General features: G+C 49.9%; 8 protein-coding genes across 8 annotated transcripts; 3 read left to right on the top strand and 5 right to left on the bottom strand.

Annotated features, from left to right (window-relative positions):
* Positions 1 to 937: 937 nt before the first annotated feature.
* Positions 938 to 2,089, top strand: P168DRAFT_343234 (alpha/beta hydrolase; the record flags this gene model as incomplete). Its single annotated transcript, XM_024841829.1, has 1 exon — positions 938 to 2,089. One exon carries the CDS (start codon positions 938 to 940, stop codon positions 2,087 to 2,089), a length of 1,152 nt encoding a protein of 383 aa, XP_024692701.1.
* A 2,419-nt stretch (positions 2,090 to 4,508) lies between these two features.
* On the bottom strand, positions 4,509 to 5,956 carry P168DRAFT_220628 (drug resistance protein; the record flags this gene model as incomplete). The annotated part of the gene is made up of 3 exons (XM_024833096.1): positions 4,509 to 4,927; positions 4,994 to 5,064; positions 5,142 to 5,956. Coding segments are annotated over 3 exons (1,305 nt in total), but the record flags the coding sequence as incomplete, so codon positions are not given.
* A 754-nt stretch (positions 5,957 to 6,710) lies between these two features.
* Positions 6,711 to 8,801, bottom strand: P168DRAFT_236494 (acyclic terpene utilization AtuA family protein; the record flags this gene model as incomplete). Its single annotated transcript, XM_024833525.1, has 4 exons — positions 6,711 to 7,280; positions 7,398 to 7,945; positions 8,011 to 8,102; positions 8,197 to 8,801. 4 exons carry the CDS (start codon positions 8,799 to 8,801, stop codon positions 6,711 to 6,713), a joined length of 1,815 nt encoding a protein of 604 aa, XP_024692699.1.
* A 706-nt stretch (positions 8,802 to 9,507) lies between these two features.
* On the top strand, positions 9,508 to 10,830 carry P168DRAFT_318447 (glutamine synthetase/guanido kinase; the record flags this gene model as incomplete). The annotated part of the gene is made up of 1 exon (XM_024840201.1): positions 9,508 to 10,830. The coding sequence occupies one exon, from the start codon at positions 9,508 to 9,510 to the stop codon at positions 10,828 to 10,830; it is 1,323 nt and encodes a 440-aa protein (XP_024692698.1).
* Positions 10,831 to 11,427: 597 nt separating this feature from the next.
* Positions 11,428 to 12,195, bottom strand: P168DRAFT_281752 (HAD-superfamily hydrolase; the record flags this gene model as incomplete). The annotated part of the gene is made up of 1 exon (XM_024835951.1): positions 11,428 to 12,195. One exon carries the CDS (start codon positions 12,193 to 12,195, stop codon positions 11,428 to 11,430), a length of 768 nt encoding a protein of 255 aa, XP_024692697.1.
* Positions 12,196 to 12,661: 466 nt separating this feature from the next.
* P168DRAFT_318445 (gibberellin 20-oxidase family protein) lies at positions 12,662 to 13,789 on the top strand (the record flags this gene model as incomplete). Its single annotated transcript, XM_024840200.1, has 3 exons — positions 12,662 to 12,927; positions 12,988 to 13,054; positions 13,127 to 13,789. The coding sequence occupies 3 exons, from the start codon at positions 12,662 to 12,664 to the stop codon at positions 13,787 to 13,789; spliced, it is 996 nt and encodes a 331-aa protein (XP_024692696.1).
* Positions 13,790 to 15,493: 1,704 nt separating this feature from the next.
* On the bottom strand, positions 15,494 to 19,883 carry P168DRAFT_343221 (WD40 repeat domain-containing protein; the record flags this gene model as incomplete). Its single annotated transcript, XM_024841828.1, has 3 exons — positions 19,365 to 19,883; positions 17,720 to 19,307; positions 15,494 to 17,671 (listed from the first exon to the last, which is right to left on the bottom strand). The coding sequence occupies exons 1-3, from the start codon at positions 19,781 to 19,783 to the stop codon at positions 15,494 to 15,496; spliced, it is 4,185 nt and encodes a 1,394-aa protein (XP_024692695.1). The 5' UTR covers positions 19,784 to 19,883.
* Positions 19,884 to 20,596: 713 nt separating this feature from the next.
* P168DRAFT_236402 (cytochrome P450) lies at positions 20,597 to 23,565 on the bottom strand (the record flags this gene model as incomplete). Its single annotated transcript, XM_024833523.1, has 2 exons — positions 20,597 to 22,615; positions 22,678 to 23,565. The coding sequence occupies 2 exons, from the start codon at positions 23,563 to 23,565 to the stop codon at positions 20,597 to 20,599; spliced, it is 2,907 nt and encodes a 968-aa protein (XP_024692694.1).
* Positions 23,566 to 23,767: the final 202 nt, after the last annotated feature.

The following is a 23,767-nucleotide window of genomic DNA, read 5'->3' as shown; positions in this document are numbered from 1 at the left end:
GAAAAATGTAGGACAGGGTTACCATATTGATCATTGAAATGTAAATTCTTACTATAGACTAGTTAGACACAATCTATAAAATTGCATCACTAAATAGATCTATATAGGACATCCCATAGGTTACCTTATTATTCTAGTGTGGTGTGGATTTGGGTATTGACAAGGTAATATGCGAACTACTGCAGACCATCACACCCTATCACATAAGGCTACTAGTATCTACTTTTCAATCAGACTGCCTTGTGGATATCAGAGCACTGCGTTTTCATTAATCAATCTAATCATAATCCAGCACTACGGAATACAGATCCCCATTGATCAAGATTTTGGTTTTTGTATAATGGCATATCCAGCTTTTGTTTATCTGCTTGCTGACTTCCCCATGTATGCAAAGTCCTTCAAGGATTCGTACTCTCGTTTTCAGGATACACAGTGATGACTATGGAAGATAGTTCTATGCTGTGGCTGAAGACAAGACCAGCTAGTAGGTACAGTGCAGGTGGGGCAGGATCGGATCGCCGTGTAATTGGATCTAATATCATCAAGATGTGGAAGTGATCAAGTAGTCTATGAGATTTAATACCCACCCTCCCCCCAATATCTCAACATGGCAAATCATGTTCATTCCCTGATATCCGGGTTATCACTGGAAAGCATGTCCATGACTCGCATTTTGCTAGTGATCGCAGGCCGAACTGGTGCATTTTCCTGCCCAGATTGCTACTATATAAGGGCTCATACCTTTCCCAACTCCCAAGCTGTTTGTTGTATATCCCATACACTTAGATGTCTCTGATTCTATTACTTCCTCATTGGGCTTTTTTGGAACAGCTATCTCACAACATTAAGACTTTTTGGTGTCATATTGACTAGCCTTGGAGCTTCGCCCTCACTTTCTTTCTTTTTTAAAGAACGCTCACTTTCTTCCTTTCTCTTGATGCATACTCCCAAGCTCGTTGCGCTCGCGCTCGGCGTGATACTACCTCATCTCACGCGCGCTGATCCTAGGTGCTCAGAAATCAGCTTCGAAACGACTACCCTTTCCGCCAAGGCTGAGAAAATCGAACTACCTAACCTCAATCTCAACACCCCGGACTTGATTGGTGGCCTTCTTAACCCTATGCTTGGCTATGTCGGTCATATCTGGCCTCTCGTTCCAATTAAAGGCACCTACAGCATAAGTGCAATTTTCTGTGAGCCAGAAACGTACAACGGAGCCGAGGCAGTGCAGCTTTTGGTCCATGGCGCAACTTATAACAAACTTTACTGGTCGGGACTTGGACTTCCACATGATCAGGCTGAGCCCTACAACTGGGCCCGGTTCGCTGCCAACAAGGGATATGCGGTTCTTGCCATTGATCGTCCAGGAGCTGGGAATTCCAGTCACCCGGACCCCTTGCTGGAAGTACAGGCCAACCTTGAGGCTGAAGTCATTCATCAGATTGTACTGCAACTCCGTAATGGCCAGATTGGCGGCAAGAAGTTCCCCAAGGTCGTCGGCGTTGGCCACTCGCTCGGCTCTATTTTTGCGATTAGGGCGACGCAACTTTACCCACAGGATTTCGACGCTCTTGTCTTGACCGGATTTAGCGCGAACTTTGTAGAGAACTTGCCCAAGCTCTTGAAGACAGGGATTCTGCCCGCAAGGGCTGGCATTCCTGAACGATTCGCGCATCTCCAGCTTCTCTATCTCGCTGGCACCATCCGCCGCGCCATACGCGATCTCTTTTATGGCCCCGAGGGAACCTTTGACCCAAAAATTGAACGGTACAATTGGGAGTATCGGGATGTAGTAGCAACGGGTGAGCTGATCACTATTCTGTCGGGATCCACCGAAACGAGCTATTCAGGCCCAGTGCAGATTATCAACGGTCAGCTTGATAGCTTGTTTTGCTCCCCAACAGATGGGATGTGTGCCCCGGGTCCCGGCGCTCCACCTGGCAATACCGCTCCGCTCTTCCCCAGTGCCGTCAATTTTACCACCAACATCATCCCGAACACCGGCCACTGCCTCAACCTGCACCACAGCGCCCGTGAGACCTTTTCCATTGCCCATGACTTTCTCCACGACAATATTGTAGAGGTGTAGGACTTTATGTTTTGTGTGATTGGCTTTTGGATATGAAATTTCTATTTGTTTGGTATGTCTACAATGTTTAGGGACCCTCGTTTTGAGTTAGGTAGATGTATGATCAAGAGCGTCAGACTACATATCACTTGTAAATTCCAATGGAATGAACATTTTCCTGCCTCTGAATCTGAATTCCCAACTCTTTGAACATAAAAAAGTCTCCGACGAGGAGAACAACAAGCAATTTTATTCACTACCAAGCACCTGTGTAGAGTTCCGTGAACCAGCCGCGTAGAGAGTTATTTGAAGTGGCTACATAGAGCCTCTCAAAGTAGCTGTCGCCCAGCACTATTAGACTTAAAGCCATTCCTGAATTTCAAAAAAAAAAAAAAAGAGAGGAATACTTGTGTGCTCCACTTAGCGGTCCTACTAGTGTTGTAACATAAGTATTGGCTTGAGATTTTGTTGCTGTTATCTTTCCTACTAACGTTCCTCAGTGCGCGAAATCTGTATATACTATATACGGTAGTAGCTGCGACATATCAGGTTTGAATCAGCCCTGGATTTTTTCTGCCAAGTGCCACGTCATCTCTAATAGATGCAGATCAACCTTCCGCCCGAAAAATGCTTCGAAACCCTAACTGGCTTGGAGCTGGTGGACTGCCGATCAATGACCTAGATTACCACAGCCTCACGCCCTGCAGCTAGCTATACACCCCGCAGCTTCACAGCCTAACAACCTCGCTGCCTTGTCTGTCCACTGTCGAGGGATATCCACTTAGTCTAGAGAGACAAGAAATTTAAGCCATATGAAGTACCCCCGTTCAATCCACTTAGAGCCATCAATGAACTTACAGCTATGGAGTCAGGCAGAAATAGGAAGGACCCTAATCCAGAACAGCCCTCCCTAGTATTCTCAGCGCCAGTTGAGCACGCGCATCCTCATGCAGGAAAATCTTCTCCTACCCCGCCCCCCTCCAAGGACACGGAGGTGACCGAAGAAAAAACCGCAGACAGCAAGCCACACCACGCTTCCTCAACCATAGACAGCTGGTGGGGATGGGACATACTTGCGCTGTCCCTGGCACTTGCGATCCTGATCGCTATAATTGCCATTCTACGCGTGTATGATGGAAAGCAACGGCCTACCTGGAGGCTGATCTCGCTCAACGCACTTCTCTCGTGGTTGAGCACGGTTGCGAAGGGCTGCATTGCAGTCTGTCTCAGCCCCGGCCTGTCGCAGCTCAAGTGGGTGTGGTTTGCGCAGCAAAAGTGTTGATTGGCAGTGGTTAACATTGCCGTTGCTTGTTCGGTTGCTCGGTGCTGTGACCTGGTTAGGGACAGTGTGGAAAAGCGCCGGGGAAAGTTACCGTGGTGGAATGATAACCCGCTTCCATTGCTGTTTCTCTATCGTGGTGGGGATGATATGCGAACAGACAAAGTGTCGGGGGTGTCGAACTAGGCTTATGAGCAGCGGGGGAAGAGCATTCGTGCCCATCTGTATCTAGAGAAGAATCGGGCAGACTTTGTTGAGTAGCTGCTATGCTCTTAGCTGGCCTGTATTCTCCTTGTCACAATATTATGGATATCACAAACTTTCCATGAAAATTCCACTCATGATTTAGGCAGGTATCAAATTAGGGCTCCTTTCTTCCAGGCGCTATAGTCTCTCTCCTTCTAGTACAGTCTTTACCATACCAGTCTATCCCATGGCCATCTATTACACCCCATTATAATTATCATATAACAGCATATTATGGCAATATAACAAGTAGTTTGTTGATTTGATAAATATTTTTTCCATTAATATCCCTGTGGTGGCTTCGTGAGGTGTTTAGATGCACTATATATTTTGGTCTTCCGAGCTGGCGAATGGAACATTTTGACGAAGAACTGTAGAGCTCTTCAACCGAGCTAAATCTAGTCGTAGAAGAGCCGATAGCGCAAAGCTTACATTATTATAACAAACCCCTTTCACCCAGCTTGGAAAAGATTGGATTCCATAGCAGAGGACTCGATGTAACTGTCATGCATTCAAGTAGGCGACCTACTTGATTAGATAGTCAAGAGGTCATTATAAAACATTTCGTTAAAGTATCTAGTACATACGACCATAGGGTGTGGAGAACAGGGCTTCCCGTCCGCTCAGCCGTACTTAAGCCACACGCCGGCCGGTTAGTAGTATGGTGGGTGACCACATGCGAATCCCGGCTGTTGTATGTTTTATTTCTTTTTTGTTTTTGTTTCGATTTTTATCTTATTCAATCTATGTTTATTTTGTTTCCATTTGCTCTAATATATTATATCCTATATTATGAATATACACTCTTTGTACGAGCTCCCGGTGACCCAGAAGCAATATGCTAAATCCTGCCCCGGTCTCAACCACCATCTATTTCCCTTTCGCCCCCCTCAACCAAGGAAAAGCGCAAAGCACAACCGCGAGCGCTACACTAGCCAGCGCAGTATTAAACCACTGGGCAGCCCTTAAGCCTCGCAGAAACTGGCGACCAGGGTTGGCCGCTCCGTGGGTGTCGACTGCACCCTGCACGGCGGTCGCAATCAGCAGCCCGAATGTCCTCCCCAGCTGGTTCGAGGTGCTGAGCAAACCCGTCCCGACGGAATGATCACACCGGGGAAGCACTTGGACAATCAAAAGAGTGAGGACTGGCCAGACGATGTCGGCGCTGATGCACAGGCACATCGCAGGAAACCCCCACGCCCAGTAACTGGTGTGGGGAGGGATGGGCACGGAAAATAACAGCGGCGAGGTGAGGCTGCAGACGGTGGCGAAGACGAGTAGATAGACGTGGGGAATTGATGATAATGCTTTTGGGATGACAGCAAGGGAGAGGACTGGTTGGTTAGCTACTTGTATCGCCGGCAGCATCGCATGGAAAAAAGAAAGAAAAGCAAACTCACTGCCTGCTAGACCAGCGGGAAGGAACCGCAGTGTGGTATCAAGGGGACTCAGTTGGAGACTATCCTGGTAACTGTATTGATCGACGCCGGACAAATGGTCAGCCACTGGGTTCTGGAACGGAGAGCTTCCAACGGAGAAAAAACGTACAAATACGTTGCAAAATATAAAAAACTCTGGAATGAACCAAAGAAGACACAGGCAATGAGCAACGACAGGGAGACGTGAAAATTGTGCAACAAGGATAGCCGGACCAACGGCTGCCGTTTGGTGCGATGTTCAAGATACCATTGCCAGGCGCAGAAGCCGACGAGCATGAGAGCCGACACGACGGTGAGGGAAGGTATCCAGGGGCGTTTCCAGCCAAGGGAACATCCCTCGGTGACAGAAACTAGAAGCATCAGAATCCCACCGGTGCTCATCAGTGCGCCGACCCAATCCAGGTCACGCCCTCTTCCCCCTTTGGCTCCTGCACCTGTGGCTGACGGAAAGCGGGGGATCATGATAAAAGCTGCGACTGATATGGCCGCCGTTACAGCAGACAGGATCCAGAAAACCCACTGCCACGTCAGGCTCGCTCCGATCAAGCCTCCCATGATATTCCCGACCACAGACCCGAGCGAGGACATGGCACCGTGCGCGGCAAAGGCGAAGTTTCGCCGCGGCCCGGGGGAAAAGCTGGCCCCGAGGATGCCTAATGCTGAAGGTAATGTGGCGGCTGCGAATGCGCCCTGTAAAGCGCGGACAATGTAAAATGGGATCTCCTGCGGTACAAATGGTGGGATGATTGTCGTGAGCGCTAGCAGAGTCGAGCCCTGGAGGAAGACGGCGCGTCGACTGTATAGGTCCGCCAGGGACCCCCAGAGTAACAGTGTACAGCCCATGGCGACATTGTACGCCGAGCCTACCCACTGCTGCCGGCTCGCCGGTATCTTGAGCGTCGACGCTATTGAGGGGAGAATGATCACAGTGCTTTGGACCATGGCAATCTTGAGACTTGCTGTCAGCTCACGCGGATAGAGGTTGGGCAGGGTTTAAGAGACTATATACACGTACATTCAAGAATCCCGAGCATGCTAGGATCATCACTAGAAAAAATTGCTGGACCGCGGAGAGTGAGGACTCTGTCGGTTGTTCTGGCTGGGATATATCGGAGGTGTTGGTATCTCGGGAATGAGGCATCTCTACCGCATCATCCTGGTGGGTTGTCTTCATACTGTTGGACTTCGTGCAATCCGAAGAAACAGGACCTACGTAAATGGGAACATATAGTCATCGGAATATTGTTGGAGGCAAATATATCTGTGTTACGCATGTTACTTAATATCCCGAGAAATAACTAATTCTTCAGAGCAACCAGGGGAATTGAAGTAAAGGGATGAAGTAAGGGGGTCAGAGATGATCAGTCTTGCATATTCGGTGCTTCTCAGCCATACATTGGCCAGGGGTTAGAAACCAAATGATAGGTTTTGTATGTCTACCGATGACGAATGGTTGGATCGGACGATGGGCTTTGCTTTTAGAATTCAACCTGAAGCAACTCATGACGTCCCCCGCTAGTTGTGGACATCAACCCAAGTCTGCTACCCGGCCTCGAGATGAAAGTCCAAGCCTCCTTGCGTCCTCCACGCATTTGTTCTTCATCTCTTGAGTTGGAAGGTTAGTCATATCAAGCCCCACCGGATACCGATTCGGTATTTTGGAGCAGTGGCCAACATCTTATTTACCGTGTCGAAGTAAGAAGACACGCGGAACAGCCACAGTCCTGGAGCGAAGAAACTCGCCTGTGTTCTTACCAAGGACATCCACACTGGACGAGGAGTTGAAACCGCGGTCGAGGTGCGAATGGAGCAAGAAATGAACCGTCCTTGTCCCAGGAATCTCAAACCGCTCAATCGCGTTGCCAGTGTATTCCTCCGGACCCAGCAGTTCTTTGATCCGTTCGCAGGTGAGGAATGTCCGCAGCCATTCCCATTCGTCATCGTGCTGTACGAAGAATCCGACATTGCAGTCGGCCCCTTTGTCTCCTGATCGTCCACAAGCAAGGCGCCCGAGTGGCGCTTGGTCCGCTTCTCCGAAGATTGCCAGATCGGCGGGCTCCTGGGTGTCGTAGGATGGCTGTGCCCCGTAGACTTGCGTGTTCTCGGGGGGATCGACCGGGACGACGCGTTGGTCGCCGAACAAGCAGTGGACCTGGTGGCGGAGCGCCTTCTGCGGGATCAGCCCGGTGAGGTAGTTGTAGTATAACTTAGGGCTCGCTTGTCGCGGATCGTTGGTGGGTGTAAGTGCCTGTGCGCCTCGAATGTTAGTGAGATGGATCGATCGACCATCTCAAAGAAAGATGAAACGCACCGGACAGCTTTGCAGAAAGGTTGACATGCACCATCGGTAGAGGCCACGCGGAACATCTGGCCGCAGAATCTCGGGATCCCGAGTCTGCGCAAAAATGCGGAACAATATCGTGGCGTCGTCCTGTCGGGGCGTATCCAGCACGGGGGAGCCGACCCGATGGAACCGCAGCTCGGTAAACCGATGGACGTCATCTCCCATGGCGTGCCGAATTTGCTCCTCGGTCCACCGGCACTTTTCGTCGATATCGAGCCCGGTCATGAAGGCGTGGAACTCAGCTTGATATCCTCCCCTCGTAGTGATACCGACCTTGGTAGTTGGCGGCGGTGGTAGTCCCCGGACCCCCTTGACTCGAACCACATCCGGCGCGACATTCTCCATCGACACGCCGGAGATGTCGGCCACTACGTCGGAGTTTAGATAAAATGGCCCCTGAATTTCGTAAATGAGCTGGGAGGTCAAGGACGGAATTGTGACACACCCTCCGGTGTCTCTCTCTTTGGATATCGTGAATTCGCCGTCGGCTTCTACCTCGGCGATGGGAAACCCGATGTTGATGTGCTTGCGCTGGCTCAATAGATCCTTGAACCCGGCGTAGTTTCCACCTGGAATGATTTCAGTAAGTGCAGCTATCAAAAGGAAAGCCCTTCCCGGGTCATGAGATACATACCGGTCGCATACCCCGAGCATTCAATCAAATGGCCGGCGATCAGGGCGCGAGCGAGTTGATTATAATCGGTCGGCGTCCATCCATGCCACCATCTACATAGATGGATTCATTAGTCGCCATTCATCAAAAGAGGTAGTATTGGGGGTCACAAGTCCCTCCATATCTCAATCGGCCTTGACGACTTACGCTGCGGCTCCAACTACCGGCGAAGCGTCAGAAATCCGACCGCAGAGAACGACGTCCGCGCCCTGTGACAGGGCAGCAGCAATCCCCCAGCCCCCGAGGTAACACTGGGCGAAAACACACTCGGGATCGATGCTGGCCGCTTGCTGACTGGCAATGCTGATGGGACCCAGTTGGTCTTTTCCAGTTGCTATCTGATCCTTCAGCACGGTGGTCACATCGTCTCCTTCAACCCAAGCAATGCGCAACGGGCTACCCGCTTGCTTTAAAATCGCCTGACAGTCCCGCGCTAGACGGGGTGTGTCCGCGGCGCCGGCATTCACTACCAGCTTGATTTTGTTGCGGGAGAGATGCGGGATGGCGGGCTCAAAGCATTGGAGGAACTCTTTGGCGTATGCTGGTGGCCCTGGCTGATCCTTGCCTTTGTCGCCGGCTTCTAGAGCCTGAGCCTTGACGGCCGCGGTGGAAGCCATGTTAGACTCGGATAACCAGTCTCCCATGATCACATCGATGCTGGGGTCCTGTGCAAAAGACAGGATGCTGTCCCAGCGATCGGTGTTTCCTCCGGCGCAGCCGGCAATCCGAACTGGCTTGGATGCCACCGTCATCTTGATCGGAGTATGGAGGAATTGTTGCTAGAAATCAGTGGACAGAGAGGGCTGGTTTCGACGTGCGAGAATGGGCGCGGATAACCTTGGTTTGGGGCTTACGGACTGCTTATGGAAACCCTCGCACGGATAAGGGACCTCACCGGACAACTTCGACTGGCAAAACAGTGGGAGCAACATGGTGACGTATGGTAGATGAGCTTGCGCTTCCATACCCTCGTATAGTTGTTTGCTTGAGTTGAACAGGGTGGGCTTGCAGAGTAGATTGGTCACGGATGACCAGAGTCCCCTCAGCTAATGCATTTATTCAGGTATGGTACGGGGTACATTAGTTGCTGATGATATGCTTGACAGAGATAGATTTCAGGTCAGTGGCCTCTACATGCATGCATGCATAGACCAAATGCGCTGCGCTGGTGCCCAACTGCGAATATCATTGCTTCATCAAACATAGTGCCCGATGAATGGGCAGTCTGCAGACTACGGGGCCTGAGCGAATTCAACGATTCTGCCTGAACGACAACGCTGGTTTCTCAATCAAGATACAGGGTTCTTTTTGATTTATAAAGGAGGGGGCGAAACGTAGAAACAGGGCTGATGATAATAAAATTCATTGCCGACCATCACTACCATCGTCGATACCCTCGATTCAGCCCGCCTTTCGCATCAAGCCATCCTTGACCATATCCGCGAGAGAAAAAGAAACATGGGACACAACGATATTGTCGTTCCAGAGCCAGCAAGGCTTCTGCAAGACTTCCTCGACCGGCGAACATGGGTTCAATACGTACAGTTTCGATGGATTGACTTCTCTGGAGTCTTGAGGGTCCGGGTAGTGACCAAGGAGTACGCCGTTGAATTGGCGACGCAGGGAACGTTCCTGAAATCTTCGCCCATAGCATTTCGATGTATCGTGGACAACGCCCGCGTTCCTGGGGTAGATTTCACCACGTCCAACGTGTACCAGCCAGATTGGAAGTCAATCTGCTCGGCGAGGGGGCGGAAGGGTCATGCGGCGAAATATGCGGCGGTGATGTGTGATGTCTCCGAGACGTCTCTTGGCATGCAAGCACTCAGACAGAAGTGCCCGAGACAGGGGCTAGCCAATGTTCTTCGAGCTGGCGCAGACAGCTTGGGCCTAGCCTTCCTGGTGGGCTTCGAGATCGAGCTGATCATTATGCATCTCTCGCCCGTCAGTGGCGTATTCGAACCGTACAGCTCGGGCTTTGGACGCTATTCGTCTCACGGCTTGCGACATCCGGCCTTTCGGTTGGTGGAGAAATGCGTGGAGGAGCTGCGTGCGTCTGGGGTCTGCATTCAAGGCTTTCACACCGAGGGCTTCCGCGGCCAGTATGAGATGTCACTGGGCCCGTTACCGCCAATTGAAGCTGCCGACCAGCTGGTCTTCGTCAACGACAAGATCAAAAGCATAGTATCCGAGCACGGTTATTACGCCACCATGTCCCCGAAGCCGGTGGCTGACTGGCATGCCAATGGACAGCATACGCATGTGTCCGTGTCTCCTAGCGGCTGCGAGGGACATTTCTTGGCCGGGATATTGCGGTGCCTGCGTGGCATATGCGCCTTCACCATGCCGTACGAGGTTTCCTACCAGCGTGTCACGCCCAACGAGGGGGGCATGGGCGTTTCATGGGGATCGGAGAATAGGGCGGTGCCGGTTCGTCGAGTCGCGGCTGGCCATTGGGAGATCCGCTGCGTCGATGCGACATCTAACGTCTATCTGTCTTTGGCCATCATCTTGGGTGCTGGGATTGTGGGTGCCCAGAGGAAGGAGGCCTTGCGTTGGCCCGATGCGTCCACCGTTTCCCTTTGCGCAGAGGCCCCCGAACCCCTCCCAAATTCACTGGCAGATGCGCTCGAATCGGTCAACGAAGACTTCGCTGCAATCACGGCGGTGGTCGGGGATGATGTGATCCCCCGGTATCTGCAGCATAAGCGACATGAAATGACGGTGCTAAAGGCCATGGAGCCAGAATATGTGCGAGGACTGTTGATCGAAACCTTCTGATGAAATGTTTGTCCCTGCAAGTAGTAGATTAAATTGAGTTTGCTCCTCGCATACTAGTTGTTTGCCATCCAAGAATTATATCGCTTTTCACACATGTCAGCCAGCCACTTGTATTGTCAGCCAGCCACTTGCATATGTTAGATGGTACCGAGCGGGGTCTAGATAGACATGCAGGTGGTGGGTCGATTCTATTTTGCCCTGACTAATGTTGTAAGATCCACCTCGTGGTGGGTTTGCTCGATTCTACGTATGCCGTAAGTGAAAAATGAAGATTTTAGGATCTATAGATTGCATTTATGATATGTTTGGAGATATCGGAGTAGTGGAGAGCGTGGATATCTCCGTGAGCTAACCCTGCCCTATGAAGAAATGGGGTCAGCTCCAATGTCTAACGGTAAACAAGCACAAGGGCTATCGTAATCAACATAAATGTACCAATGGCCTAACAATTTGTTGTCATTTCCCGAGTATCATGATAATTGAGAACCCGAATGTAGTATACGTATCTCGAACTCATCGTCGCCATAACAAAGAAACCATGCCAACCAGTCATCCTCGCCAAATTGTCGACCCTGTACTGGAGACATGGATATCACGTCAAGAGCACTCATCCTCCACTGCCGTGGCAAGTTGATCCAAACCATCAAATCTCCAAGAAAAAGAAACCCGATCCTGCAATACATGCAAATCCCCGCCCATCCCGCTCCTCCGCTCCTTGCCTCGCGAGATCCACACGCTATCAATCCCCAATTCTTTGGCAGGGACGTGGTCATGCACCAGGCTCTGTGCGACATGCAACACCTGGCTCCTGTCAATCTCAAATTGGTCATGGAGCTTGGAGTGAAGATGATCGAAATTGCGATGCGCCGGTTTGTAGGATCCGATGTCTTCGGCCGTGCAGATGACGTCGAAATGCACTCCGTGGAGCGGGCCCGCGAGAGTCTGACGGAAAGAGTCGTTGTCTACGTTGGATAGGATGGCCAGTCGGAAGTGGCGACTTAGTCGGTGTAGGGCTTCGTGTGTATCCGGGAAGGCTTGCCATCTTTGAATCGAGTCGGAAAATGCTTCAGCTTCGTGCTGGGTCACTCCGAGCGCTAGGGAGGCGGCGATTTCTTCGTATACCTTGCGTAGAACTGCGGTGTAGAGCATTGTAGGGTGGCGCTGCATGATGCCTGCCTTGGCTATCTGAAAGACGGACAGAGCATCTACCGTCGAGGTACGTAGAGAGTGATCCTCAGGTAGTCGAGACAGGAGTGGGGCTAGGGCTTGCAGCAGGCCATTTTCCCAGTCCACCAGCGTCCCGTAACAGTCAAATGAGAGGGCCTGGTACTGGCTGAAGCGACGGGGGTGCTGAGAGACAGTCATGGTGTTTGTTGTGATGTAGACAGAATGCAAACTTCGACGAGAGAGCAGGCTGGCTGTGCCTTTTTATCACTGCGTCCCAGTACATCACCTGCAGCCTCCACTTGTAAGGTCGCACTCTTTCTCGAGGCGGTCATACCCGACCTCCAGTGAGGGGTATAATTTCCTCTTTCCTATTTTTGCTTTTACAGTGTTACCTAAAAGCCACTTTATGCGCCGTGCGTATCAAGCAAACAGAAAGGCCGCTGTGGATGCAGCTGGAAGTGTGGTGGACCACGCAGTGGATCGGAGCCGATGGACTGTCCCTGGGTATGATGTCCCAAATCATTTGTGATGGATGGTCTGATAGACAGGGCTGACTATAAATATTCGAATATCGAAACCAAGGTGTTCAGCCGTTGAGTAACCCTATTGGAAGTCAATCGCAGCCAACCTCCTGCCTCTGTAAGAACGACACTCGCACTGCACCATGGGATCGCTAGGACAGCCGATGGAGGGTCTCCCGGTCGCACAGCTTGATGTAATCGATTACTCTCGACTTTCGAAGAATGACACCCAAGAAGTGCAAAGGCTACTTAAGGCATGTACGCAAGAGGGTTTCTTCTATCTGGACCTGAGCGGGGGCGACTCCCGCGTTTTGTCTCAGGTGGATCGGGTCTACGCCTTCATGGAAGAATGGCTCGGTCAGTCGCATGAAGAAAAGATGAAGAACTACCAGACCAACTATACGGATGGGTAAGCACTGAGGAAAAGAGAGATCACACCCATCGTTCGTCGACTGATGCGGCTCCTCAGGTACAAACCCACCGGCTACTTTGCGGGCGTCGACGACAAGAGCCGAGATAACTCTGAGACTCTCAAGGTGGGCTTGCCCATGTCAGGCTGTTAATTCAGCCAATGAATCCAATATTGATGCAGAGAACTCCCCCTTCAGGTCTCGCACAAAGCGTTCACAACTACGCCACCGTCGCTTCCCCAGGGGGTGCAAAAGCACGGAGACATGCTCCATTCTTACTTGGACACGGCAAGCGGCATAGCTATTCAGCTTCTCTCTGCGCTATCCGATGGGTTGGGATTGAAGGACTCGGAGCGATTCGAGGCTTTTCATGCCGACCGTGAGGATTCCAACTCGACCCTTGTCCTCCTCAAGTATCCGTACATCGACCCAGCGACTAGAAACAAGCAAGTGGGCCACAACAAACACACCGACATCGGGAGTATCACGATGCTTTTCACAGACCAATGGGGGCTGCAAGTAATGCGGCCTGGGTCTGACAAGTGGGAATACATCGAACCTAGTCCGTCATGTGCCATAATAAACGTAGGCGATTGCCTTCGTTTCTTGTCCCAGAAGAAACTGCTATCCTGTCTCCACCGGGTTGTTCCAGCGGAGGGTAGCACCGCGGATCGGAACACCATTGCCTACTTCCTGAGACCATCCAATAAAGCCACATTTGTCGACAGCAACGGTGAGCTTTCGACTGCCGCTGACTGGCATGATCGGAAGTATGAGGTGTTCCGGAGTACGCACGACGACCAGCGGAAGGACACTATCCTCACGGGTGGTCTTGAGGCCGAAGGAAAACTCTCCGCATGATTGGAATTGAGCACCACCGATTCGGACCTGAGCATCTAGATATCTTGCGAAAATAGAGAGTGAACCGTGGAAGAAGATACAAGACACACCACGAGTAGATATGACCTACTCGTGACAGACCAGCATGTACTAAGAAATTGATTCTTTTCTACCGAAGTGGAGCGAACCCCAAAATCGTAGTACTTGCTGGTATTATATTGAACATACAGTAGAACAGCCGCGTGGTCGTATGGGACGAGCGAATTCCCTTGCAAGATAATTGTAGGAAAACTTCACGTGTCCATCTGCCCTAGAATGGAGTAGATATTGTTATGCAAAATCCATGTAATGACAGTGTGCATGTACATAGCACGGCTAGAGTGATCTGCTCAAGTAATTTTAACATTATCCAGCCCTTGAATCCTCCCTTTGCAGCCCTCCATCTCATACCTCCTTCACCGTGCCTGACCAGGATCTCTGCTGCACGAAATAACACCTCAGAGTAACCGTTCCCTTGATATAAACTGTTCTAATACTAACTCTCCCTCTTTCCTTTTATTAATACAGAATAACCATCTACTGGGCAAGGATCTACAAGCACCAGAGGCCTTCTCTCCCTGTTTTGGTAGATGAGTAGTGAAGCCCAAATTATCAAGACTAATCACATAAATCTCGCGGCCGAATGTCGGGGCCATTAAAAAAAAAAAAAGCCTGGGGCATGAAGAAAGGAAAAAAATGTATATAATAAAAAGTGTAATGACACAATGGTCTTTAAGAGCATACCTCCCTCTCTTTGCGTTTTGATTTTTGGGTTTGGAGTACCCAGCCTGCTCCGACTTCGGATTCTCCACATGGCTTCATCCGAAGCTCTACAAGGCCCATGCCACCCACGGCATGTACAGTATAACCATATGATATATTGTAGCCGAGTCTTGCCAAGGGTATAAATGCAGATTTCTTGCACGCAACACGGAGTAGCGGAACTACGTAAGTTATTCGGAAAACGGTGGTTCCCTGTCTACTTTGGGCAAGGATCGGTTATCATCAATTTTGAATTACTTTCGGATCAGATAATAGAACCAGTGGACGAGATCAGCACTGATCAGCATGCACATCGGATTGCAGTCGAAACCGCGTAAGGGGCACCTTTGAACGCAGTACCCACTGTTATTTCCGACCTATTCTTGGCAAGGACCAGTGGATCTTGCACATGATGTTTGTACGTGGAGGGGCTGAGATTTGTAACAAGCCGCTGCCGTTATCTCTAAATCGATGTGCTGATGTCATTGTGTTGGATGAGGACTTTCCGGACGCTTTATATAAGCTCGCACTGTAAGCTAAATTAAGGTTCTGGAGGCGTATAAATTGGATAATCCGATTGTACTGGAAGTGTCTGTCGTGGTACGAGCGTCTGGGGAGGGCGGGTATAGCCTGTGTTCTCGAGACCATCTTATAGGGATGCCCTACGCCTATTGTAGAGTATGTATATACACGAAATCCATCCGTACAATCATATAACAAAATTCACCGTAACTCAAACGAGATACAGTAGAACCATGGCTTCTAGACAATAGATTGAACACCATGTTGGAATTAGAGAAGCACGTGACATGTTTCAGGAAGGAACCAAGACCAAATAGATTCTGCTTTCCTCCTGGTTTCTTCTTCGGTAGAGAGGTCGTTAAACAGAGGAGGAAAGAAATTGAAACTCCGTTGATAACTAAACTACCGAAATCCAATGAAGGAAACCCGACCTGACGCGTGTCCCAGGATAGCCATATTGGATGTTGTCACGGAACAGGTCGGCCTAGCCTCAGGGGGGAGCCATAATACTCGTTTCCTGTCCAAAGCTATCCAAAAATCTTGCTGTAGAGATATTGTTGGGATTGTATCGAGTGAATTGAAGATAGGACTGCCAGGCCTAGATTGAATCTTCAGTGACCCTAGATTAGTCCGGAGAGATAAAACATCTTCAGCAAATTTGAGATCTGTGACAGTCTCTTTCATGGTAAAGATTTGTTTTAGGTAACCTGTCGCGGTGTCCCAGAGCCGCACTGTCTGGTCATAGGAGTAAGATGCCAGTAGCTGGTCATCAGGCGAGAAGGCAGCAAGATAAACTGAACCTAGATGACCCTCAAGAGTCCGTTGCAGCGTGCCTTTTTCCACATCCCACAGCCGCACTTTCTGATCATAGCAACAGGATGCTAGTAGCTTGCCATTATATGAGAAGGCTACTGAATAAACTGCGTCTGAATGATCATTCAAAGTCTGTTGTAAGGAGCCTGTTACCAAGTCCCAGACCTGTACTGTCCTATCAGAGGAGCCAGATGCCAGTAGTTTATTATCAGTTGAGAAGGCCACTGAAAAAATTGTGTTTGAATGACCTCTAAATGTCTGTTGCAGGACACCTGTCACCAAGTCCCAGACCTGTACTGTTGTATCAGGGGAGCCAGCTGCCAGCAGCTGATTGTTAGGTGAGAAGGCTGCTGAGTATACTGACCCCAAGTTCGAGTGACCCTCAAGAGTCTTCTGCAGAGCACCTTTCACCGGGTCCCAGAGCTGCACTACATTATCATAAGTGCACGATGCCAGCCGCCGGCCATTAGGTGATAGGAACACTGAATGAACTGGGTCTAGATGACTTTGATGATCCTGTTGCAGGACGTTTGCTGTTAGGTCCCAGAGTCGTACTGTTTTATCACTAGACCCAGATGCTAATAGCCAGCCATTAGGCGAGAATGCCACAGATATGACAATGCTTGAATGACCCTCGAGAGTCTGTTGCAGCGCACCCGTCGCCGGGTCCCAGAGCTGCACCGTCCCACTAGAGCCAAATGCCAGCATCCGACCATCAGGTGAGAAGGCTACTGGCTGATCTCTATCAATCATGAAAGTCTGCTGCAGGGCGCCTGTCACGGGATCCCAAAGCTGTGATGTCCCGTTACAGGGCCCGGATGCCAGTAATCTGCCATCAGCTGAAAAAACCACTGACCCGCCTGAATAACTCTCGAGAGACTGCTGTAGGACGCCTGTTACTGGGTCCCAAAGCTGTAATGTCTTATCACTGCAACCAAACGCCAATAGCTTGCCATCAGGTGAAAATGCCCCTGAATAAGTGGCGCGCCAGGTATTCTCAAGAGGGTGTTGTAGGGCCTCAATAGTGTGCTGTAGGGTGCCTGTCACTGGGTCCCAAAGCCGCACTGTCTTATCTTTAGAGCAGGAAGCTAGCAGCTGGCAGTCTGGTGTAAATATAATTGAAGAAATATCACCTGAATGACCCTCAAGAGTGTGTTGCAGAGCGCCCTTCGCGGGGTTCCAAAGTTGCACTCTATGACAAATAGAGCTATATGCCAGCAGCTGACTATCAGGCGAGAAGGCCACTGGCCCGCCTACATATTCTTCAATGGCCCCTATATAATCCTCAATAGTCTGTTGCAGGGCGCCTGTTTCTGGGTCCCATAAACGTATCGTCTCATCACTGGAACTAGATGCCAGTAGCCGGCCATCAGGTGAAAAGATTACCGAAAAGATGCCATATGGTAAATGACCCTCAAGAGTATTTTGTAGAGCACCTGTTTCAGGATTCCAGAGTCGTATGGTGTTGTCACGAGAGCAGGATGCCAGCAGTCGGCCATTAGGTGAGAAGGCCACTGAAGAGATATAGTCTGAATGACCCTCGAGCGTCTGCAATTCTGCACCCCAGTTTTCATTAACCTCTGGCAAGCAGGATATCCAACTAGGAAGGTCCTGCTCGAACTCTCCGCGAATTATTGATGCTCTAGGCGCAAATACTAGTCCTGCGCAATAGATCTGAAGTGGCGCTTCATCGGCGATCTGGCGATTCTTCAGGACGAACCGCTTTGCATCATGTAGAAATTTGACTAGAGCAGAACCGTCATTATCCTATTCTTATTAGTATAATACACAAATGGCGGTCTAGTATATACTTACTGATACAACGGTGTGAAGGGAATCAAGCATGCCGACCACGTCTGACATAAGGCCCAGCAAGCTCATTGCTTCTAGCCAATGCAGAAAATGCTTCTGTAAAAACATTCGTATCTCTTCTACTTCAGAAGATAGATCTTCGCTTTGCGTGAGATGATATACCCAGTAGCGACAAGAGTATTGCAATTCCAGTGGTAAATATTGGCGGATCTCTTCGGGATTGATGTCGGCCCTAAGCACTCCAGGGTCTGCTAGATTGCAGATGTCTTTCCGTAAACAATTATGCATGGTTTTGAGACAGGTCTTCGCAATATCCTTGTTCTTTTTCGGCTCTTTCACATGAAACCTAGCTGTAGACTGAACTAAGAAATCTCGGAATGATAGATGTAGAATTCTAACGGGCTGGTCTCGGTCATGAGGAACGCTCAAGACTGATCGGAATGAATCTAGTCGATTGCTGATCTGGTCTGCTCCTAGACCAAGAAAATTTGATAGTCCATTTATAGAAAGCGGGACAGCAAGCACGATAATAGTTCCTATAATGTCGTGAAACTCTTGCAGGAGCTGTTGCTGCTCAAATGCGTCACTCTCCTGATCGTCAAGCAGTCGTGTCAGGATCGGCAGGTATGTCTTGTCCATTCTTGATACATATTTTGCTTGATCTTTTAGAAGCTCTTCGAGGCGTAACCTGGGCTCCCATTTTGAATTCTCGATGTAACGACACACAGTGGCAGCCGAGATGAACAGTGGAATAGAAATCCTGACCAGCTCTTGGATAATATCATCACCAGGCCAGTCATCAGAGATTTTTCTATCTCGTTTGATGCTTGCAAACTGATTCTGCAGAAATAAGTATATGTCATGTCCTGTCACTTCTTCTGGTATGTCATGAAGAGCTAGGCTTTGATATGCATGATCCCCGAGCTCTGAAAACCCGAGATTGACTGGGAGCTCAGGCCTGCTAGTCAAGAAGATCTGAAGATGGACTGATTTGACTTTCTGCAAAAGAGGTAGTAGCCGAATGATATTTCGGGTGTCTTGGTCATGCTCGCACTCATCTAAAGCGTCGATCACTATCACAGCGGATAGAGGTTGTCCGTCGGGTTGGAGATTGAGCAGCGGTTGAAGGAGTAGTTTGTCAAACTGCTCCCCGAGCGACTTCGACGCAATATCAGGGTCCTGATCGAGTGACTTTCGCACACCTGGTCTCAACTCAGGGTACCAGAGTATCAGTTGTCTTGTTAACGTCGGGAATAGCTTCTTTGCGTTGCCTCGGTCTCCCTCACCCCTTTTGAAGAAGAAGCTTGCACCCAGGTGATTAGTGTCCTTGAGCAACCCTGCCACTGTCCGAGATATTGTGGATTTTCCTGTCCCTGCCATCCCCTTCAACCAAAAAATACTTTGTTGGGACGGCGACTTTGCCCATCCCATTATCTTCTGGAGGAGCTCAGTCCGAGTACCTTGGAGGCATTGGACCTCGTCTCGATCAGAGAATGACTCGAACCCTGCCTCCAATACGCCTTCCAGCTGCTCAAACTCTATATATTGATTGATACGATCATTGTCTTGGACCATGTCAGCCAACAGAGCACTATGTATACCTGAAGTTAGTCATAAAGAGCCAGAGCATCACATTCAGAATACGTACGTTTGATCCACCTGTAAAGACAAGAGGAATGAAGAATTATATCTCTCTAATTTTCTGATAACACCCTCGACCTCTGCGCGTTTTAGGGGCCACTTCAAGGACCGTAGCCCCATCTTCCTCATCAGATTTTTCCCTTTCCCCGGATTCAGTTTCGCCTCTAACGCTTGGAGGTCGGAGAGGCAATCGGCGATATTGCTGACTAGCTGCGAGGAAGTCGGTAGAGCCTTTTTGTTGTTGCCCTGAAGGAGTTTCTGTAGCTCTTGAAGTGTTCCATGAAGACCTGTAATTTCCTGTTGTAGGGATATAATGTCGTCTCGTGCATCTTTCACTTCTTGGATATAACCCCCGCAAAGCTTCACGAGGCCGGCCGTCACTTGTATCACGCTGATAACCGTCGTCGCTGAGGCTAGCACTTCCATTTGGATGAACCCAGCATAAAAATTCTATTCCACAGGTGGGTAAGATGGGTGAGGTAGGTGAAAGAATTCGCGTTTGGAAAGTTGGTGGGGCTTTTCTGACGAGTGACTGCGGGGTCAGTTAGTCGTAGCGCACGAGGCTGTGATCATGCTGTAGCAACCACAGGGCTAAAACCCCTTTCAATCACCGCCTACTTGACCCCACATCTAAAATAGATAGTGTGGATATATTATATCTGTTGTCCTTGACTTGATCTGGTAATGCATATCCGTTTCATTCTGTTAAACTTACTGTCTCTTCGAATCTCCTCCTTTCAGGATGCCTTGTCCTACAACTGGTCCCGACCCTCATAAAAGTGAGATAGTCTCTCTATTAGATAGGCGATTTAGCTCAGATGATCTGTACTCTACGTGGTCAGGATTATCAATTATACAAAGCTATTTGTAACAACAAGCGACGTTCTCGGAACTAGGAAGTTACAAGTTTCGACCATATGTCAACTTTATGAAGAAACCATACAGAGCGTGGTCTGACATGTACAGAAGACCAGTCAAAACATCAACTCAAAGAGAACCAAGTTGCCTGAAATCTACAACAAGATCTTAAAATCGGCCCAATAAGGGTTGTGGATGAGACGTTAGTATAGACCATGACTCCGTTCTAGAGCCTGGACATATGAATATTGGCCCATCAGATGATTTTGGTAGAGACTAAAAGCCTACTTTGGCGAGCTGAAATAGCAGTAACTTGAATTCTAGTAGAACCGAAGCAAAACCTAGTTTTGATACTATAGTAGCACCAGTCTGACACCCGATTCAGTAAATGTCACTAATATATCGGTCATTCTTGAGTGTGTCCAACCACTCCAATGCATCCGTCTCGCTGTTTCCCGTCTTCTCCATCCAAATCTGCCTCCACGTTGCGGCTGCGCTTCTTCCAACCTTGCCGGCACTTCCGCAAATGTATATGCTTGCTCCACTCTCAAACATACCCCAGACCCGCTCGCGCTGCTCCCATAATGCATCCGACACGTAACGTTTCTGACCTCCTTCGAATTTTGAAAAGCAGGGAACAAGCTCCACAATCCCTTCTTGCTCCCAGGTTTCGAATTCAGATCGGTACATATAGTCCTTCTCGGGATGTCTGCAGCCGTAATAGAGCAGAGCGGGGCCAAGTCTGCGCTGTTGGGCGCGAGAAAGGGCCGCTCGTTCTTGGCAGAAAGCACGCATAGGAGCGATGCCAGTCCCTGCAGCAACCATAATAACAGGCGTCTCCGTATTTGAAGGGAGCTGGAAGGGAGTTTTGTTCGGTCGAATGCAGCACAAGATTGAGTCTCCTGGCTTCCGACTGCCAAGGTAGGAGCTTGCAACACCACGGAAGGTGCCGTGACCACTCAGGGCCTCGGCCTCGAAGACGTCAAACGTAACGCTCGCGGCAATTGAGTCACCGGGTGAATTCTTACTTGTTTCCCCGGGGAACGAGGAAATGGAATATACCCGTGGCGACAAGGGGAGGAGCAGGTCAATGTAGACCCCGAAGGGTAGGTCAAGGTGTGGAAACTCCTCGACAACATCGATCACCGAGTATCTCTTATCCAAAATCTGCTGGTAATTCGTATCGACATGCATGTTCTCCAGCTGTGTACGTTCGTCGCTACCGTCTTTGGCGAAAGAGGCCAAGATCTCGAGCTGTCGTTTGCTGATAGGCGCCGCAAGTTCGACCCTGTCCTGAAGGAATCGCTCCACTGCCATCGGTCGACTGGGGAGAAACTCCTTTTTGCTTGATTGAACGGTCATCAAGTCCCCAATAGACAGACCGAATCGAGACATAACTCGGGACACGGCTTCATCCGAATTTTGGCCCTGGACAACCAAGTAATCGCCCGAGCGATATTCACAGTTTGCAGGGAGAGACACTTCGACGTGCCGTTTTGCGGGCCCTATTGTAGTGTCGGCCAGTTCGATGTTGGTGGTGACGACGGCTTTGGTCATTGCCTCGCCGTAGAGGACTTGGGCGATGGGCCCCAGCGTACCGCGCTCGATCTGCACGTCAACGCCAACTCGGTCCAGAGACTTCTGCATCGTCGTGCCTGACAAAGTCATGCACAACTGCTCACTCCATGCTTCCCATGGACCAATGAGGTCGCGTTTCACATTCGAAAAACCAGCCTCCATGATACGCTCTCCACCTAGCTTCTCGAGAGCATCGTCGATGAAGGTTGGTACGCGATGGAAAGTGTGTACCCAGTCACTGTTTCCTACACCGAACACAGCAAATTTCGGCTTCTCTTGCAACTGGAGCCCCTTTGACAGGAGACTCTCAATCCAGGAAACGAACTGCTTCGCGTTATCGGGCGGTCTGCCTTCATACGACGGCGTGATAATGATGCATGGCCTGTCGGTCGGCAGGCTCCCGGTTGCAGCATCAAGTTCCTGGATATCGAGATCGAGGCCAAATTCAGGGCCAATACTTGAGAGAATCTGGACCAGACTTTCCGAGGTCCCTTGGTTACCCCCCCAAAAGACAGAAACGGGGATCGTCTTCGAAGGTCGGTTGGTGCCGCGCGACTGGTTCTGGATCCGTGGATGAGATGGCATGGTAGACGTCTGAATCGTGATTCCTCCAGGGATTCCATCTGTCAAAGTCCGGTCTGAGCGACGACGAACCCTAATCTTGAAATCCACTGGTTTAACACCCATTTGACCCGTCAGGTCTAGTTCATATGCTGGGTTGACCTTTTCAATGTCAAACTTTTGCAGCACCATGGCTAGGTTAATCAGAATCTCTTGCTCCGCAAAGGCACGACCAATGCACGCCCGCAAGCCGTCGCCGAACTATCACATTGCTAGTTAGCCACTAGCTGTCATACTCCACAATTCAACAAACAAGGAGGGACGGTGAATGATAGGCTTGGCACACTTACCGGTTTCCAGGAGTTTGTCGGTAATTTCGAGAAGTTCGTATCCAACATGCGTTCGGGTCGGAATTCATCGGCGTCCGCGCCCCAAACGTCGGGGTCGCGGTGGAAATGGCGCCAGATTCCAGACACAGTCTGTCCCTTTTTGATCAGATACCTACCGCCAATTACTGTGTCTCGAGTTGCAAACCGGGTCAGCAAGCTGACAGGGTGCTGCAGGCGCAACGCCTCCTTCATCACCGCGTCGAGATACTTCAAGTTCCGCAGCATGTCATAGTGGAGGACGCCATGGCCAACAATGCTATCTACTTCTTCCCGAGCTTTCTGCAGTTTGTCTGGATTGTTGCACAGGAAATAGTACATGAAGCAGAGTGTGGAGCTGGTCGTCTCGTACCCACCACCAAGGAGCGTTGGGATTTGGAAGATCACATTCTCAACTCCCATTTTCTCACCGGTGTCTCGGTCGACTCCATGGAGCATCGTATTCAGCAAGTCGTTTGCATCTGGCTTGGGGTTTTGCAATCTTTCCTGGATGATCGCGCTGCATAGTTGCCTCATTTGGACGATATTCTCCTGGCGATGGTGCTCGTCGCCACGGAAATAGAACTGATTCATCAGGTCCGGCCGATTGGCGCGCTTTCCTGATTCTACGATTGACTCTTTCAGCTGCCTCATAAAAGGGTGTGGTCCGTCGGTATAGAACTCGTTGAAGCGGTAGCCGAAGGCGCAGAGCCCGATCGTGTCAAAGGTCAGACGTGACATGTCGTCGATCAATTCAATTTCTTGTTCGGGACCGAAGCGATCCCATTTTAGGACCAGCTGTGCACTGATGTCTTGCCTGTGCTTACGGAAAGGTGAAACGTTCATCAGTCCCCATGTACAAACAGAGCTTGGGAGCTGAAACATACATGTCATCGTACATCTTCTTAAGTCCCACAGGGCCTATACGGAGAGGATGGTCAATAAGCAAAACAATCTAGTCAGTTTATGACAAGATGCGAATAGAACGAACCGAATGCCGGAATGAGAAGTCGATGGGCCTTCCACCATGCCTTGTCCGTTGACTCGG

Source organism: Aspergillus campestris (assembly GCF_002847485.1).
Source record: "Aspergillus campestris IBT 28561 chromosome Unknown P168scaffold_6, whole genome shotgun sequence".
In the NCBI taxonomy this organism is placed as follows: domain Eukaryota; kingdom Fungi; phylum Ascomycota; class Eurotiomycetes; order Eurotiales; family Aspergillaceae; genus Aspergillus; species Aspergillus campestris.
Note: the sequence above shows the minus strand (reverse complement) of the source record. Positions and strands in the feature narration are given on the sequence as shown.